We start from the raw sequence: 20,608 nt of genomic DNA, 5'->3' as shown, positions 1-20,608 counted from the left end.
TCGATCCCCAGGAACTGGGAAGAAACTGAGATCAAGGGTCTACGCAGCACAGTTCTTTTAGTCTTCTGACTGGTTTCATGGCAGCCAAACGAAAACAAGAAAACACACACACACACACACACACACACACACACACACACACACACACACACACACACACAAATACGATTAGTTTGTATACATCAGGGATCAGTGGTTGAATGATGGGCCTTGCCTCAGGGGCACCATTTGAGATATGAGAAATAAGGAAGCAGGAAAAAATGTAGATTTAATAAGAAGAATAGGAAATCGGATGTACACAGAAATAGATGTATATCATTATGACTTTTTTCCACTAGAAAAGCTGTGGCTCCGTATTATGGCTAATGACCCAAAGTTCTCTCATTGTTTCGTTATGCTTTCAGCGTAAAATGTAGAGCAGAGTTTGTTCCCCATCCCCCTCCAGTGTATTTTCTTCACACCAATCTACATTACTGAGTTACAATAAACTTATGTCCAGGATTCTCTTTCTGAACTATACATGCAAATATGTATCGCGTATAACTTTAGTAACTTTCACTTGAATAAAAGTACAAAAGGCTTCAAATGCACCTAAGTATCCAAAGCACTATGATTTATTAAGGCTGTGTAATCTTCCTATTATAATTTTTGTCACAAGATTTTTTGCTTAATCAACTCAGTTTATGTGAAAAGACTCCAATGTTACTCGTAGCACAAGTCTATTAATAGAATGTGATTAATGAGTCAAACACCGATATCCATTTAAATTATCATGAGCCCAAAACCTCTTTTTAACTATTTTAAAAAGTCGAGCAAATAAGAACAGAGGTGTTGCGGCAAGTTCGAGTCAGGAGTTTCTTCCATCATTTATTCCTTTTAAAATGGAGCGTTCGACCCTGATTGGTTTATTGCTGCATCGAATGATAAATAAAAAGGAACAACTGATTTGGGAAAAAATACAATTGAGTAAAAAGATATTTGACTTTGAAATGTAATAATGTTAAAGTAAAAGTCTCCTAAAATAGAAATACTTAAGTAAAGTACAGATTTATTTCCATACTGCCCACCACTGGTTAACAGTATTATTTATTTATTTGTTTGTTTATTTATTTATTCAAGTGAGATAGTACGGGATGGTATGTATCCAGCCATGAAAGCTTTTTCTTCTCTCCAAGTCAAAAAGTCAAGAAACTTTTTTGTCATTTCAACCACATATAGCTGATGCAGTACACAGTGAAATGAAACAACGTTCCTCCTGAACCCTGGTGCTACATAAACCAACAATCACAGAGAAACAGAAAACACAGGGCTAAGGACTAACACAGGGCTGAGGACTAGGGCTAAGGTCCACTTTGTCGCTTTTAAGTAAAAATGGTCAGCTGTAGTGTAGCACAGATGAAACCTCACACTTGTACAAGAGATCCGAATCTCACATCTGGTCAAACGATGCCCCGTAATGGTACAGAAATACCCATAATTCATTGTGTGTGAAATTTAACCGATCTGAACAGTGAATAGGTCACGGTATTGGGCACATTTCGCATCAGATAAATTGCAGGCGTCAAATTTTGCGTTATTTAACACAATGTCACGCTAATTACACCACATTATATACGCTGTTAATTTGACTGGACAGTGTGCTGCTTATATTTCCCCCTTTTATATACTCATTCTGTCTAACTTACATTATTCTGTACTATGCTTTGATATTGAAGTGCCTGTTGGTGCATTTCTGTACTTAGATTATGTGTTCATTTGCTATCGAGAGGAAACGTGAATTAGCTTGCGAATTATTTGAATTTTAGAATTGTTTTATATTTACTGTATATACTGGAGATCTCTTTTGGTTGAAGATTACCCGTTCGAATTTAGCACCGTTGTTCATCAAGAGCCATCCCAGCTCTGCCGTCTCGCCTGAGAGTTATGTGCGGCAGGAATCATAAATAGTTAATTATATCTGAAAAGGTAATCTGAGCTCTGCTGGAGATAATGAATCAAATATGATTTTTTTTTTCATGACTTTTAATGCTGTAAGGTAACCATGCACAGACATGTTGCATCATTTTTCCTTTCAGATATATCACATTGCAAAAAAATTGAGACACCTGACCTTTCCAGCCATATGTTTTTATCCCCAAACTGTTACCTTCAAAGTTCAAGACACACAATTGTTTTCGGATGTGGTGCCCCCGTGCACAAAGCCAAATTCATGAAGATATGGTTTACATAAGTTGGAGTGGGAGATCATTTGATATTAAACACTTTTGGTATGAATCAGAACACTGACTGAACCCCAGGCCTCCTGAGATTAGGATCTCATGGATCTTCTTGTTTTTGTGACATTTATGTGTGCTTTTGTAGATTTTTGTGTTTGTGATCACTCATGGGTTACTCTTTCTTTCTGCTTTTCTCTATCGAACACTCAGATCTAATCTGATGCTGAGACTGAAAGAATCACGCTCTCACGAGTCATTGCTCAGTCCCAGTAGTGCAGTGGAAACTTTGGACCTCAGCATGGAGGAGGAGGTCCTCATAAAACCCGTACACAGCTCCATCCTGGGTCAGGATTTCTGCTTTGAGGTAAGCAAAATCCACACACATAGACCTACATTCGCACACATTTTCACTTGCACAATCTTGTGTAATTGATATAATTGAGCTTCAGATTCTGTAATTTCCCTGTTGCTGCAACAGTTACAACAGTGCTGCTAGAAGACAAATTTGTATTGTGCTCATATATAAATGCACTGCGATGAAGTAGGTTAAAATAGATCCATTTTCACTCAAAAATTGTAAATCTTCTGGAGATTTCCCTGAACCACTGAAAGATCCAATAACATCACATCCAGCTACATAAATGCAAGCTGGTATGGAGATGATTGTATGTTTAAAACTTTATATATGATTGATTCACCTTTTTTGTATGTCAAGATCTTTTATGCAATGTTTCATGCAATGCGTGAATTTGTACATTCTGTATAATCTAGTGATCCATGAACTATAAAAACGAATCGTTTTACAAATGTTTACATGGTAATAATAGTGTTTAACTCGCAGACCTACTGTACATACGACAATACAGTATAAAGGTTTGTATTGTGTAACAATTTATTGTGATATTTTTTATATTCCTAATACTATGCTAATGAAAATATATTGATGATAACATCCAAACAGACAAACACATAAATGAATATGCAAATTTATGTATAATTAAAAGAGTCTGGGCTAATAAAGAAATCATTTAGAAACAAAAATAAAAAATTTTAAGTTTTAAGACTGGTATGAAGCTAGGGTTCCCTGGTGGTCTAGTGGTTAGGATGCGGCGCTCTCACCGCTGCGGCCCGGGTTCGATCCTGGTCAGGGAACCCACCCTAGCAATTAGGGTTGCACAAGCCAGTGCACTCTTAGTGCCGGTCCCAAGCGGGGATAAATGGGGAGGGTTGTGTTAGGAAGGGCATCCAGCGTAAAAACGTGCCAAATCAAACATGCGGATGATTCGCTGTGGCGACCCCTAAAGGGAGAAGCCGAAAGAAAGTTTTAAGACTGGTATAAAGCTGATTATATAGTTCCAACTTTATATCTGAGGGTCTTGATTCACCTTTTACTATGTTCAAATCATGCAGAGTTCCTTTATTTAAATCCTGTATATATAGAGTGATCCATATATTAATATAGTGATTATAGCATCCGAACAGGCAAACAAATACATTTGCAAATGAACATAAAATCAGAAGTTTGGGCTAATTAGCATATCAATTAGAAAGTGGAAAAATAAACCTGCTTAGATACGTACTCATGTGACATTTCTCTTAGGTGAGCACCTCGACAGGAAGCAAATGTTTCTCATGTCGCTCGGCTGCAGAGAGGGACAAATGGATGGAGAACCTCAGAAGAGCTGTTCACCCAAACAAGGTAAAGAAGATGTATTGTAACTCACAAGACGTCTCACACTTATACAGAGTATTGAAATGCTCATCACTTTATTTAACAATCCAGATACTATAAAACACATTCATTATAAAGAACACTAGAAAATGCTTATCATTTGTTCCACACACACTTTTTTATTATTAATGCATCCATACGTAATGTATTCTTTTTGCAAATTCTTGTTTACTAGTGTTAGCTGAGTGATTTTTTGAAGCTCTGTTCTAATATAAAACTTTAATACACCTGGATACAGATTTTATTCTCTTTTTTTTTTAAAGATCATGACCGATTAAAAGGTATGAACCTACTTGTGAAACAATTAGTCTATGGTGTAATGATGGTTGTTATGTAAGACCTAAAACCCAGATTGCAAAATCAGCCCCACCCTGTACATGCATTTTTTTGTTGTTGCCGGCAGGTATTTTTTTCCCCCCTACAAGTAGAAACAAATATAGAAAGTCATTTTTTGCGATAACTACATCATTCAAGATTCGACTTCAAAGTCTCAGCCCACCCAGAGGTTTAGCATTTTATTGTAACGCTGAATTCATCTCAAGCCTTTCATGTGGTAAAATGATGGTTAAATATTAATCCGCTGATTTGCCAGGAAATGTACCAGTGGCACAATAAATGGTCCTGTCATGAGGTCTGCATATTCTCGGAAGACTTACTTTTCTCAAGCAGCCTTCTTCATCAAGGGAATGACTTTAACTACTAAATGAGGTCATTGCGTATTTATGCTTCCTTGCCTTTCCCCTTTACAGCAGGGGCATGAAGTGATCTAAAACAGAAAGCATCTAATTGCCAGGCAGCAATGAAACAGAGGCCATTTAAACTATTCTGCATAGGTAGTTGTTTTATGTATATGTCATAGTTATACACCCAAAAACGAAGATTCTTTATTTTTAGTTTACAGGTTTTTTAATTTGAAAATATATAGCATTTTTTCTAAAAAAAAATGTAAGGGTAACTCTAACAGGGACAAGGGGCCAAAAAGAGCCATTTTGGAGCCATTTTCAGTCCAAAAAACAGCAAAAAAATTTAAATTTTACTTGAATTCTGTAAGAAATGATAACATTGTAGCAAGAATTCATCATTAAAACCACATTTATAAATAGGATTTGACACTTCTGGGTTAATGCATTTAAGACTGATACAGGCACCTTATCTTAAACTGAAATACTGCTTTTCAGTGCCAATTCTTTCTGATTTACATTCTCGCCTCTCTCTCTCTCTTTCTCTCTCTCTCTCTCTCTCTGTCTTTCTTTCTCTCCACCCAAAACCCGGACTTAACAGCACGCATCTTTTTCAGCCTTTTAAAATGTTCACAAGAGTATTTTACGTCTTTGTGGTCTTTCTGTAATTTAATTTTTTTTTTTTTTTGCAGATTTGCATCATTTTAGTTTAATGAGAAAAATGTGCTGTGATGAAGCCAGAGAAAGTTCACATTCAGTGATTCTATCTTATGAATTTAGTTTTGAATTTAAATGCATGTGCTCGTTTTTCATCTCAGTAAATGTATTATCATAATACCAGTAAAAAATGTATTTAACAAAAAACAAATACCAAGATTTCAGATTCGTGACTCTTTTGAAAATTCCCATTTAATTTGAATTTAATTCGACATTGTAAACAAATCTTATGAGCCGAAATGCTGCCAAGCTGTATTTGCCATATAGTGCAGATCATAAATCAATGGTCCTCTGTTTACAATCTGTCTCTGCTCTTGTCTCCAGGACAACAGTCGTCGGGTAGAAAACTCCCTTCGGCTGTGGGTGATCGAAGCCAAAGATCTTCCTGCCAAGAAGAAGTACTTCTGCGAGCTGTGTTTGGATGATGCCCTTTATGCCCGCACGTCCTGCAAGTTGAAAGCAGACAATATTTTCTGGGGAGAGCACTTTGAGTTCACCAATCTGCCTCCTGTCCAAAACATCACTGTCCACCTCTATAGGGATTCCGACAAAAAGAAGAAAAAAGACAAGAACAACTATGTAGGGCTTGTGAACATCCCAGTAGAAAGTGTGACCAGTAGGCAACTTGTCGAGAAGTGGCACCCAGTTAGCACACCAAACCCAGGGAAGGGGAAGACTGCGGGACCTATGATCCGGATAAAGGCCCGATACCAAAGTATGAATATCCTACCGATGGAGATGTATAAGGAATTTGCTGAATACACTACCAACAACTACATGCTGCTGTGCTCTGTGCTGGAACCAGTTATCAGTGTCAAGAACAAGGAAGAGATGGCGTGCGCCCTGGTACACATCCTGCAAAGCACTGGGAAAGCCAAGGTAAAAGAAACTGCTATGTGATTTTGCTTCTGAGCCTCAGAAATTTGGTAAACCAACAGTAGGATAACATCAAATCATCAGAGTATGTTTGTATACGTTTTATAGTACTGTAAGTGCTCTTGATCTTCCATGAGTGCTCTCAATCAACCCCCTGCCCAGGGGTATTTTTGCCCTGCTCCAGTGTTCTTAGGATGGACTCCAGGTCCACCAAAACCCCAAGCAAGATGCATTGAAAATATTGTACTGAGAATATTACAAACCTGCTGTCCAGAGTGTATTCTATCATTGTGTTGGAGCCTTTACTATTTTGTTTGCTTAACCTTGTTGCTCTTAGATTATTGGTCCATTGCATGTCTACTTCCTGGTCGGCTCTAGCTCTATCTGTATCAGACATCAGACATGCCATAAGGTATGGAGACCCTGAGGCAGACCCAGGACCAGCTGGTGAGATTATATCTCACAGTTGGCTTGAAAACATCTGGGGATCCCCCAGAATCTGGAATCTGTGGCTTGGGATAAAGAAGTCTGGGCTGACATTCTCAGCATGTTGTCATTGCAAACCCTCACCAGCAAAAGCAGAAGGAATGGAGATGAATGAATGATCAGTATTGGAGAGCCACATACATCTATTTTTTGTTTGTATTGGCTTGTCAAAATCACTTTTCCTCCTGGGAAGTATTGCCTAAGAATCTCTACAGAGCTACCACTTCTCCGCACCCTCCATGGGCAAAATAACTGATTCTTCTTATTTTGGCCTAGAGAAGATAGTGACCATGTCAGCAGCTGTCATCGCTGTCGGGCTGCCTGAGCTATGTCTGGTCTGACTGGCGCAGTTTCAGGGACTGCAGTAACATCGCGCATTTGTGATGACTCATGGGATGAAGTAAACACACAGGGAAAAATAGCCATACATGGTGGACGAGATGTCTCTGGTTTACATATGGCATTTTCCAGAGAGCGTGTTTAGACTATATTAACGTCTCCCTCATTCCCCTTTTGTACAAAGAACAGGACAAAGCAAGGGCATGCTGCTGACAGCGTAGTCCAGAGCTCGTCATAGATCTGCAGTGACACTTTCGAACAGCCTCCCTGGAGCTACTCTGACTGGCTGGGGAAGATCAGCTAAATTAACCATGAAACAGGTTTTTACTGTGGGAGGATTGACAGCCTGGTGGCTATATTTGTCCCTGTAATCAATTGGCATCAAAATTAATTGATAAACATTGAAGGTGCCAAACTATAAAAAAACCTAGTTCTTCCCAGCATCCCTTTCTGCCTGCAAAGATCGTTCTTAAATGGTAGAACAATCATCAAATTATGTGCAATTTGGACAATTTAAGATTGCCTTTACATTACTGTACATGAGGGAAACTAGGCCACTTTCGATTAGCTAGCATTTAAAAACGACTAGCTAATAACAGCAATGATGTCCTGCTCTTTAAGCATGACTTACATTTGCACATCAGCACATCTGTTAATCTGTCATAAGAAAAGCCCTGAGGGTGAAAAAAAGCACGCTCACTATCCAATGCAATTCAAATGGAGATATTAATATACTGTATATCAGTAAACATTATCATCAGAAACAACTGGAAATGAAAATATTTTTTTATCATAGTATGGATCATTGCCGCAGAGATGGTGCAGGCTGTGCTGCGGAAATTGTACTACCTTGCCATTCGGTGGTGTCAAAACGTCATTAGGCATGGTCAGTGGGCCAGGAACAGCCGCTCTGCCTCATTATCCTCCAAGTGCTGATTTTGAGATTAGTTTTCCGCCTCAGCTTTATTATAAGCATGCCATTAGCTCACCACTTTTCTGGTTACTTGCACTTTACCCTTTCTATTACAACAACGATGACTTCCAGGGCTTGAATCTATTGGGCTTGAATCTATATCTATAAAGGGGGTGGGGGTTTGGGGGGGCAATTCACAGAGGCCACTCAAATCTTCTCTGTCCCAGGCCAGCAGTCAATTCTCGATCCTCAGGGACAAGGCTAATCCTGTTAGCCTGTGGTTGTTAATTACCGTGACTTAATTACCCTGTGTTTTAAAGCAGCCCAGAGGGATATGGACCGTAAAAAACCTGGAACGTACACATCGCCTTCCGAGCGTTCCAAGGTCGTAAGTTATGAGGACAGCTGTTAAAACCTGACTCTTGTGCACTTTAGCATCTGTTCACTCTCGGACTCGTAGCCATGTGCGAAACGAATTGGACACATTATTTATGCTGAATAGAAGCATTTTGTTGTGAAACTAAAGCATTTTTTTTTATTGCTGTAGTCAAACAAAGTACTTGGCAAAAAAAGATTCTGCATCCTCTTAGGACACAGTTGCCTTATATTGTAGCTTGGAAAGCCTTTTCAGTGCACTAGATTTTGCAGCTAGTTTCCCTTTGAAGTGAATTAGCTTTGAATGACTAGAGCTAATTAGCGAGTGTGTAACACTGTCTCGCTAATTACTATCAGATATGCTTTTCTGTTCGGTGTAAGAATCTTTCTCATTCCGTAGACACATCTTGATCTACCCTCAACAAATAAGCATGTGGGGGATATTTAGCATTTGTTTTTGCTAACTCTAGCAGCATTGCTTGCAGGCTTTTAATGGTGGTCAATATAAAAAAAAAACACCACAATCTCAGTCCAAATGAGGTCAGGATGTAGATAAAGATGTCTAACTGATAAAGCCTGCCTTGTTGTGCCCTTTTTGGATGTTGTGGAGCTTTTATCCCCCTCGAGGCAGTTGAACTTAGCTGAACCGAATTAACGCCGGCTTGCTGTGTCTCAATTGGGACAATTATTTTAAGAATTGTGACATTTCAGACCCTCTTGCTCTCATAACTGGAAAATCGGTAGAATGTTAAATGGTAGGTTTGTAGCTATGTAGGATTTTTTTTGTAGTGGAGAATAATAGTTGTTTATTTCATATATACTGTAAATATATATATAATATATTAATGTATTGAATTATTTATTTATGGTCAGATATTGATATTCACATTAACACTTCCTACAGAAAAAAGCTTTCTTTATACATGCGGCCGTTCAAGCATTTAAAAACGCTTGAAATAATTATAACGTGTAATTTGGCTTTGATGCTAATAATAGTTAATGAAACGTTTTCACATCAAATGAAACGAGTGTTTTCCTGTTATTAACTCCCCAACTACAATCGTTATTTTCTTTGTGGACATTTGTTCTCCACTCCCATCTGCCACCCTGATTCTTCCCATCCCCTCCCCTCTACCGCCTAATTTTTCTGCTCCTTCCTTGTTTAGATTTTCTTACTTTCGTTTTTTTTCCACTTCTATCATCACTTCCATGCATTTTTCTTTCTTTGCCAGTCACTCTCTCTATCTCTTTCTCTCGCTCTCTTTCTCATTGCTTTCTCATGCTTGGCTGGGCTTTAAGGCAGTTGAAAGGATGTCATTTCTGGTTTGGAGCAGCACATCACACTGGCAGATATTACACAAGCCTGACACATGTGCACATCCAAGCATATAAACAATTTTTACAATGACTCAGACTGTACTTGGGTGTTTCGGGAGTCATGTTCCAAATTGTACTTTTGTGCACTTTGGGGCTGCACCCTAAGGACAATTTCAGCACACTGTAATTACGGCTATGGATTTTGGAACAGTTCTGACATTTAAAGAAAGCGTTTATACAATGCAGATCTAAAATGATTAACTATGCATTACTTACGATATTGAGATTGAATGATTCCATGATGGATGATTTGTGAGTTATAGAAATGTAATGTTTATGAATGTTGAGGCAATTTTCTGTCGATTTCTCCAATCTGACTGGTCTGAAAGTGCTGATTTGTTTGCTTAGATCTTTTGAACATTTAATACTCTGCAATCAGGGTTCGTTTCACTAGCAATGGATAATTCACAGCTGGATATCGCACGTAATCTTCGCGTAATAATAAACAGATGCGAATTAGCAAAGAGAAACGTATAATGTTTAGCTTTTCTGATAGAAGTCTCCAGTGTCAGCTTTTTGTTAGAGTAGGTAGTCCATTTTTTCAGATATAAGAAAGTCTAATAGTGGAAAAAATTTTCATCAGCAAGCTACGTTTGTCACCTGGCTGTTTGTAGCTATTGTAACATAAATGATAACTGGAATAAACTGGTTTCATGGCCGTTCCACCACTGTGCGTTCGAAGGCAAATTGCTGTGGTATAAGAGGAATAAAACATGGTGTGATGTGTGGTGGACAGAGTAAAATTGCTTTGTATGTTGCCATGACAACCCGTCAAGTTTTATTCTGCACTAAAACAAGGTCTGGTTCTTATATCTTATATTTTTGTGTATCTTGAGCTACAAAATGGCAAGTATGTGAGTGCAGGTTTGTTTCCATGTGGTGGAAGGAGCCACTTCTTCAAATTTGAGTATTGCTCTACTGGCTTTAAAAGTTTATTTTAGATGCCTACAAGGATTCTGGACAATATCAATACACCATAAGCAACATTAATACAAACACCAGGTAATACAGCGATGCAAGCAAAAGTTGATTTATATACTGTACCACTTTTTAAAATGAGCCATTAACAAAGTGCTTTGCAATAAAAAGTACTTATTAAAACTAAATTCCCAACCAAGTATCCGTCAAAAAACACAAAAGCAAACAACTGAAACTTATCATCCTTTAGAAAATTAAAAGTCAAATAAAAAGAGTTTTTAACAAATATAGAGTAGCCAGATTTGAGGCAGGTCTTATATTAAAAGGCGAATAGCAGCAACAGCAAAATCTCGATCACCTCTGTTCGTGTACTTTACATCGTTGCAGTACTTAAATGATATCTTCTTCTTCTTCTTCTTCTTCTTTCGGCTTCTCCCATTAGGGGTCACCACAGCGGATCATCCGTCTCCATACCCCCTGTCCTCTACATCTGCCTCTTTCACACCAACTACCTGCATGTCTTCCCACACTACATCCATAAACCTCCTCCTTGGTCTTTCTTGTTTCCTCCTTCCTGGTGGCTCCATCCTCTGCACATGTCCAAACCATCTCAATCTCGCCTCCCTCACCTTGTCTCCAAAAGGTCCTACATGTGCTGTCCCTCTAATAAACTCGTTTCTAATCCTGTCCATTATCGTTAGTCCCAACGAAAACCTCAACATCTTCAGCTCTGCTACCTCCAGCTCCACCTCCTGTCTTTTACTCAATGCCACTGTCTCTAAACCATACAACATCTCAGGTCTCACCACAGTCCTATAAACTTTCACTTTCACTCTCGCAGATACTCTTCTATCACAAGTACTAAAATGACATGCAGTGTGTTAATGCTGGAATTTAGTATAGCAGGAAACGATATTTTACCATGTTCTCACGACACACCCGTGTGAAAACTCTAGAAAAGATTACAGAATATAAACATGCAGTTATATTGTGGTATGTTAGACGGATGTGATATCCGTATTGAGAAAGGTCAATGTTGAGCTATGGATTAACAGTGGTAGTGTTTCGCAGTTTTGTACACACACACACACACACACACACACACACACACACACACACACACACAAGTATACAGCCTCTCTTGAGCTCTGACCCACAAGCCCTGCTGTCAACTCCGAGACTTTGAGACGTGCAGTGCTGAAGGGAGTGAAAAGAACATCTCCCATCTGTCTGAGAGAGGGAAAAAAAGGGAAGGTGAGAAAGTGAGGGTAGCTCTCTTCGCTTGTCCTAACGTAACCTTTGCATGGCGTTTAGCACACTGATGTTATTGCACATCTGTAGCAGGAATATTGAAAACGGTTCGCTAGAGTGAAGCTTAGCATCATGTACTGTAGGGCTGAAACGATTCCTTGAGTAATTTGAATACAAAAAAAGGCAAATAATTTGCTTCGATGCTTCGTTTAGTCTATTTTACTACACACAGAGCACTGTGTTTCCACACGGACCATTATTACTAACGCACCACCTGCTAAATTTGGATCGCTCTGGGGTCTCATTTACAACGGTGGCTACATTCGCTACTTTCCACGCATCGCTGTCGCCGATTCCCCTTCTCGCTATCCATCCATCTATCCATCTATCTATCTATCTATCTATCTATCTATCTATCTATCTATCTATCTATCTATCTATCTATCTATCTATCTGCAGTGCATTTACCTTTTGTAGATTTTTTTTTATATTTTTAAATTATTTATTTATATATTTTTATTAGCATTTTTTATGTAATATGGCAATTAAATGCACTAAATGGGTTTAGTTTTCACAGATTGCAATTTCAGCAATTAAAATGTAATTTATTCTAAAAAAGAAAAAAAATTACTTGTTTATTTTAAGAGACCCGTTTTAGTTTCTCTTGTATATTCAGTATCGCTGTTTAATGAAGAAAAAGTACTTCTAATCCGATTACTCGATTGATCGATGAACTAAACAGTAGATACTAAAATAATCGATAGCTCCAGCCCAAGGGTCATTTCAGGTGCGTTACAGATGTGAAGTGCATGGGATCTTTTTTCGGAAAAGCGGCACTGGGTTTCCACAGCTTCTTGGCAAGGATCGTATAAGGCCTGGAAAGGCGAACAGATGTTGAATTGGAGCGGAGGAGGTTCATGGCAATGACTAAAGCCCAAACACATTCCAACTCGCCATACAGGGACCAAAAACAACACCCTGGGAGCGCTAAGATACACACAGGGGTTATCACAGATACTGTCACTTTGACAACACACACACAGTAGTTCAGTTCTCACAAAAGCTTTGGCGATGAAGTAAAGGAGAGCGAGTGATATTTATATTGGGTTCTGTGCTTTCTGAGGACTGAATCGAGGTCGAGCAAGATTAGTTGGTGAAACATAAACACCCCACCCACACACCAAACTACACACTGCCAACTGCACCAGTGTACGGAGCACAAATATATCCATTCACCAGGATGATATTTTTGTAAGAATGACCAAAAAATGCAGAGAGATTTTTTTAACCCTTAGTTTAAAGTTGTAGAAGAAGTGATAGAAGTGATTCTTTGGATTCTGTGGGATTGCGTTTAGCAGCCACTCCACCATGATAAGCTCAACATTCAGGAACGTTTAACTTTTAAGGGCAACGCTCATATCTCTCATGCACAAAAAAAATACATAGAAACGAAGAACAGAACCTGAACTGTGGATCAAGAATCACAATAACCAGCGTCATGAGCAAGGTCTTATGATGTGCAGGGGGTGATGGGAGACATACGCATAATCCTGACAATATATCCACCTTAATCCTATAGAACCACTGACATAAGTGAACACAAATATTTATAGGGATTTACACTAGTACATGTCAGCTAACCATTAATGCTTTTTTTTTTTGTATGTATAAAAAGGTATTTATTTAACCTTTTAAGGATGGAATCTCCAGTATCAGTGCTATCAGTGCTCTGTAATAGTCTTACGCATGACTGTTGAAAGTTTTCTGACACAGAACGGGTTTTAGGTTCTGAGAAATGTGATTGGCTTAATTTCACTTATTGACTTAAATTTTGAAGAAAAAAATGGTGAAGGAACTGAAGTTTATAGATTCTATAATGTTAGCGATTAAAGGAACAAACTTGTTTCCATAAGGACTGTATTTTTCGGACTATAAGCCGCTACTTAAAAAATGTGGCGGCAGGCTATTCTCAAAATGCCAATCTGCTTTTAAAGGAGCCACAACATATTTCATCCGTTACACCGTGTAACAGACACTGTCTTTCGTTAAAGCCTGTGTAAAGTTCATTAGTTTCAGTGTAGACACCTGCGGCTTATAGACAGGTGCAGCTTATTTATGTTTAAAATAAAAATCTTTGTCAAATTCAGTGGGTGCGGCTTATATATGGTGCGCTTTATAGTCCGGAAATTACGGTAGGTATAATGTGAGAAAACTTAGAATCATTGTGTATCATTAATGAATTAATAAATAAAATAAAAAAAGTTAGTGTTGGTGAATGGATGTATTGATTGTTGATATTTTCCAAATGACTGAGACTTGCATAGCTCCTGCTCTGACTCACAACAAGAATGAAATGTACCAACCTTCGGCTTTTCTCCAAATCCCCTCTTGTTGCTCAGGTACACACACACACACACACACACATTATTGCTGGTGTCTGTCAGATGGTCTTGCCTTTATTAGTTTTCACTGGCAGCCCATGCAGTCACCAGGAGGCGCCGGGGATTTGATCCGTTCTTTAATCCTTCCGTCACATTTTTATTATCTCTCCTGCATCTTGTTTATCTCACCTCTTGCTGTTCTTAACCTTCATCCCTCCTGTTTCAATTTTGTACTATTCTTTCACCTAACAATTTTTTCATTATTCTTGTATGTTTGCACGTTCGTCTGAACTGTTCACGAAGCACGGTTTAGCCGATCTTTTCAAACAGTAATACAGCCTGGCTGGGTATGATTAGCGCACAGCCTCCGAGCTGCGTGAACACATTTGCATGTCTGCGTGGCCTGAATGTCTATTAGCTTGTTTAGTGAGCTGTATGACAAAAACATCTGTACGCCGATGTCCTGCTACGATATTCGATACACGAATAGTGATCATCGAATAGGAATAATAGGAATGAATTTGAAAAAGTTGCGACACTTGAAGATACTGTGGTCAAAGAAATTGCTGTTATATAAATGCTATAGTCTGGTCAAGTGGCAATTCAACAGTGCGCAGTGAAAGGAATTAGCGCTCTTCCAGGACCGAGGTGCTACCCAAGACAGCACAGCGTTATATGAGACAGAGCGAAGACACAAGAAGACAAGGTCCTGCAACCACATACTGTATAGTGGTATAAGACCTGCGCACAGGACCACATATACTGTACAGTATTGCATTAGTACAATAAAAACAACAGTACAATAAATTATCAGTGGGGAAGCTTCCACACGAACAGCCGAAAGATCCATGAAGTTACACCTCAAAAACGAGGGATCTATAATGGAAGGACATTCAGTGGCACACAAATTTTCCTTTGCCACAGTCGCCACTGGCTCGCACAGAAATAAACTTATAAGTACTAAATTTATACAGTCCAACTTTCTAGTCTCTGTATAGCTGCTATGAGATAATGTCCATTGTTAAAAGTGCTATACAAAAAACCTTTGTGTTGAATTGAATTGAATTTATATAGTGCAATTATGTGTAAAAATCCAGATAAAAAAAAACATCCCAAAATTTGTAGATGTTTTAAACATCGGTAAAATGTCCTGGGCTATAAAGCTAGTTGAATTAATATTACTTCATTTTAATTTTCTTTTATTTGTTTGTTGAAGCACAGTGAGTTTACTGTATAAAAAAGGGAGAAACAACAACATGAGTCTTGTCTGTAGTGATATAAAACCTTGCTTATAGTAAGGATATAGTGGAAAACCTTTGTCCTACATAAATGTTACATATGATTACTGAAATAGTATTCATTGATGATACATGGGTAGGTCACAGTAGATCTGGAGCTGATCCCTGGAACACTGGGCACAAGGTGGAAATATGTACTAATTAAAAAAATAAAAAAACATTTGAAACTTTTTACCCACAAAGCTGAAAAACAGAAATATGACAAATCTTAACTGTTAATATTCCTACTGTCCTTTTAAGTTTGAGAACAGATCACATTCATGGTGCTCTGATGTGATTAAAATGTGTTACGATAGATAGATAGATAGATAGATAGATAGATAGATAGATAGATAGATAGATAGATAGATAGATAGATAGATAGATAGATAGATAGATAGATAGATAGATACACACACTCTGGAAATTATTCTATTAATATACATTTTTTTTGAGACGTCATGTTTCTATAGCTATATGTTTTTATTTATATATATATATATATATATATATATATATATATATATATATATATATATATATATATATATATAAATATATGTGTGTGTGTTTTTAGTGGTTGTTTTTTATGTTAAATATGGTACATGGCTCCTACGTATGTGCGGCAGTGGAGAGGTCAATGCTGAAATTGTCTGGAAAAGCAATGTTTAGTGAATAAAATAATTTTTTACGGGTTATTATTAATAGTTTTTTACATCTGAGTAAAGAAAGGACATCGTGAATAAATGTGTGTTGCGTTAAAGGTTTTCATTTCGCCTCTTTTATTTTTTATTTATTTATATTTTTGAATAAAAATAGTCGAACAGAAATGCGTCACAAATGCATAATCACGCGTTCATTAAATTAGAGCCGTTAAAATGAATTTGCGTTAACGTGTAATTACAGCATACATTTTTACATATAGGATTTCCTTAAGACTTTATGAACCGGAGCTGTTGATTCGTATTCGCATGGCTTCATGCATTGCTCTCCTCCTACATGTCCTGCTCATTCAATGGGGTAAATGTACAAACAAGTAATGTAATGGTGTTTCTATTAAAATGGCCGTGTATATGCTTGACTCAGTCTGAGAAGGCACGAATACTAGATCATGTGTTCAGAAATACTTCCACATCTATTGTATCCCTGTTTATTCTCAAGTTTAGCTTTTGATTCATCTTAAGCTGCATTTCTAATAAAAAAAGAAGAAGAAAAGAAGCAGTGCTTTCAGCAGAACTTCTGTGAGAATTGCGTGAACGCATATCCTAGATAAAGTCTTCAATGATTGCCAATGATTGCCTGTATTTCCTGTGCAGTGAGGTCGAATAAGCCATTACATAACGCGTTGATTCAGGCGGCGTTCGAGAATAAAACAGAGTTACGGACAAAATATTCAGCTCTGTGCTATTTACATTTGTGCTGCGTCATGAAGGAGGGAGAGCGAGAAACAGGACTGAGAATTCTGGACAAATAAAAAGAGGCTGAATAAAGAGAAAGCAAGAGGAACAATGCGGTACGCAGCAAAATAGGAGAAATAGATCCAAAATGTAGCACGTGTGCTTAAAAAAGTAAGCTTATGTACAGTATATAAAAATCTATGTTGCGGTTTTGACGTGTGTATTTGCATACCTGAGTCACTAAGTAATAAGTATAAAACAAGGATTCTGATTGGTGAAAAAAATTTTTTACAGTACAGACCTCACCCCCCAAACAGATCCCAGACTTTTTGTCAACTGATCAGAATTATAATTTTTTAAATACGGAAGGTTGAAAGTTGTCATATTGACCAATTTTCCCATTAACCTCTATTGAAAATGTTGTATTAATATAATGCCCAAACCTTCTAATGTAACACTACATTCACCAATCTGAGCACAGCAGTTTAGCCATTTTTATCTGATAGAACTGATAAAATTACACACACACACACACACACACACACACACACACACACACACACACACATATATATATATATATATGGATACAATATTAAATGCTAAATCATGTTTTGCTCTGTTTAGTTTGTTTGTGTATGTTCTATGAATGCTGATGCACAGCTGCTTGGATAAGTGTGCACATCCTGTTTAAAAAAAAAAAAAAGAACAACTCTAAATCAGCTCCTGATTGGTTCCCTGCCGGTTCCATTTGATTAGGACGGATCTTTATATCAGCACCGAAGCTCGTTCCTTTATTTCCTCCTTTCCTGCTGTTGTTTTAATAATAATCTATAGCTGCATAATGTCCATGTCAACACGTCTTGTTTCAGCAACTACTTCCAATTTTCAAATTTCGAAGGAATTGAACATGATTTAATGGCCAGTTATCACAGAGGGGATGGTTTGCCATTACATGACACAATGAACATAAAGTTAGGAGTGAAAAGTGCAAGTGAAGCATTTTTTTTGTTTGTTTTTATTTCTTTCACTTCCTTTCTTTGCCTAATTTGATATCATTTTAAAACATGGGCTTCTCTGCTTTTATTTTATTGATGTCTTCTCAACTATTAGAATCTTAATGGTTTGGCTTCTCTCAGGATTTTATTCATTTAAACTCCACAATATGTCATCATTTTTCTCTCAGTTTAGTGTTTCCAATTTTCAACCGATAAATAAATCTTCCAGCCTCAAACCATGCAGAATGAAGGCTATATTCTTTCTCTTAGACACATGAATCTTTTCAATTTGCTGCTCATGCTGCCTCACAGGGCATCAATACATATGCAGAAGACGATGTGTGCCCCCTTTGGCATACTCACTTCACAAATTAGCTAACCTCACCTTTATTGACAAAAAAAGAGAATATTCAATCCCTCTTATCCAGACAGCATAGCTATTTCTGCTGTCTAGGCTCCAGGCCATGGATGGCTGTGACATTGTCACGGCTTGAACTCATGATCTCCCAACAGTAGGGCTGCTTCTTCTCCTCTCTAAACATATTTCAATGAACTGCAGCTGTGTTCAAAGTGTAGCTTTTTCTCCATTCATCAAAGTTCTTTTTAAGATGTAGGTCTCATTATAAGTTGCATTTCTGTTGGTTGGTTTTCTAGTTTTCCAGAACATTATAGTGCACTATATTGTCTAAAGTATTGGGTCACCTGACCTTTCCTGCTATATGTGGTTCTTTTTCAAACTGTTACCACAAAGCCAGAGGCACTTTAAATGTGCTATAATTAAATTTTGCATTCACTTGAACTTGGAAACCCAAACCTGTTCCAGCACGGCAATGCCGCTGTGCACAAAGTGAGCTCCTTGAAGATCAGGTTTATATACTTTGGAGAGGAAGATCTTAAGTGGCCTGCTATAGAGCTCTGATCTCATCCCTACTGAACACCTTTAGGATGAATTAGAACCCTGACTGCACCCCAGGTCTCCTCACCTTCATAATTTTCTGCTTTTCGTAATACCCTTGTGGCTGATTAACACAAATATCCATAAGCACACTCCAAAATCTAGTGGAAGGGAATTATAAGAGCAAATTGGGACTAAATGTGGAATGCGATGCTCAAAAATCACCGTACTTATGACCAGGTGACCCAATACTTTTGGCAATATAGTGTATAAATAAATGAGACTCTTATCCAAAGAAAAAAAAAGTATAAAATATAATTTTTAACCCTATTTATTTACTTCATACTTATAGTATACTTTTATACTGTATTTTTATCTATATTCATAATTTTTTTTATATTCTATTTCTATTTACGTTTACATGTTGCACAGTCGCAACAAGCAGTCAAGTTTCTGTTGGCTATGCACATGCAACATCCTTTGCTCGTAGTGTGAAAAGTGCAATCGTTCTGTACAGGATGTAGAAATGATTAGCTCACTTTCCAAGTACTCTGGTCCGAGTCGTTCGTTTCTGTTTCCTGGGCAGAGCCCATGTGGCTGTTATGTGAGAAAATAACAAATTCAGACTAGAAGACCTTGGTGAACTAATCTTTTCTGTTTTCTGTCATGTGAAAGATTGTTCAAATTAACAACCATTTACTAAGTGACTCACAATTATCTCATTTATAAATCTGAGCAGTTGAGGGTTAAGAGCCTTGTTACCAACCTTCTGATCAGAAAGCCAACATCGTAACCACAAAGCTACCACTTCTCGATTAAAACACTTTGTTGTTTATTTGTCTGTTCATCCAGGACTTCCTGACAGACCTGATGATGTCCGAGGTGGACAGATGTGGCGAGAACGAGCACTTGATCTTTCGCGAGAACACGCTGGGCACCAAAGCCATCGAGGAGTACCTCAAACTTGTGGGCCAGAAATATCTTCAGGATGCACTGGGTAAGACTTGAGAATCATGCGATTAAATGAGGAAGTTACTTGCGCACTCAGAGGTCATGGTGTTTGGTAGCATCTCACATTCTTTTTTTTTTTTTTTTAAGGCTGTGGAATTATACAGTACAGCACTTTGGAGTGCTCGATTCAGTGTTAGTAACAGTTGACTAGGAAATTTTTGTAACATAATTTTACATTTTTTTGGCTTCTCCCATTAGGGGTCGCCACAGCGGATCATCCGCATGTTTGATTTGGCACGTTTTTACGCTGGATGCCCTTCCTAACACAACCCTCCCCATTTATCCGGGCTTGGGACCGGCACTGAAAGTGGCTGGGGTTGGTTCCCTGACCGGGGATCGAACCCGGGCCACAACGCTGAAAGAGCCGCATCCTAACCACTAGACCACCAGGGAACCTTGTAACATAATTGTATACATTGTATAATTACACCGATCTGATCAGTAACATTATGACTGGTGAAGTGAATCTCACTGATTATGTCTTCACCATGGCACCTGTTAGTAAGTGGGATAAGTAAGACTAAGCAGCAAGTGAACATTTTGTCCTCAAAGTTGACGTGTTAGAAGCAGGAAAAATGGGCAAGCTTCAGGATTTGAGCGAGTTTGACAAGGACCAAATTGTGATGGCTAGACGACTGGGTCAAATCATCTCCAAAACTGCAGCTTTTGTGGGATGTTCCTGGTCTGCAGTGGTCAGTATCAAAAGTGCTCAAATGAAAAAACAGTGGTGAACCGGCGGCTGAGGCTCATTGATGCAGGTGGGAAGCAA

The 20,608-nt window shown here is 38.1% G+C and overlaps 1 protein-coding gene across 10 annotated transcripts in view; it reads left to right on the top strand.

Annotated features, from left to right (window-relative positions):
* dab2ipb (DAB2 interacting protein b) overlaps nucleotides 1-20,608 on the top strand; it is a 160,770-nt gene that overhangs the window by 123,278 nt on the left and 16,884 nt on the right. For all 10 annotated transcript variants that reach the window (XM_046838901.1, XM_046838900.1, XM_046838904.1 and 7 more), the window contains 4 exons: nucleotides 2,427-2,580; nucleotides 3,817-3,915; nucleotides 5,670-6,224; nucleotides 19,681-19,825. In XM_046838901.1, coding sequence (XP_046694857.1) covers nucleotides 2,427-2,580; nucleotides 3,817-3,915; nucleotides 5,670-6,224; nucleotides 19,681-19,825 — 953 coding nt within the window. The remainder of the gene's footprint in view (nucleotides 1-2,426; nucleotides 2,581-3,816; nucleotides 3,916-5,669; nucleotides 6,225-19,680; nucleotides 19,826-20,608) is intronic.

This window comes from Silurus meridionalis, chromosome 25 (genome assembly GCF_014805685.1).
Source record: "Silurus meridionalis isolate SWU-2019-XX chromosome 25, ASM1480568v1, whole genome shotgun sequence".
In the NCBI taxonomy this organism is placed as follows: Eukaryota; Metazoa; Chordata; class Actinopteri; order Siluriformes; family Siluridae; genus Silurus; species Silurus meridionalis.
This window is presented reverse-complemented; position numbering and strand designations above follow the sequence as displayed.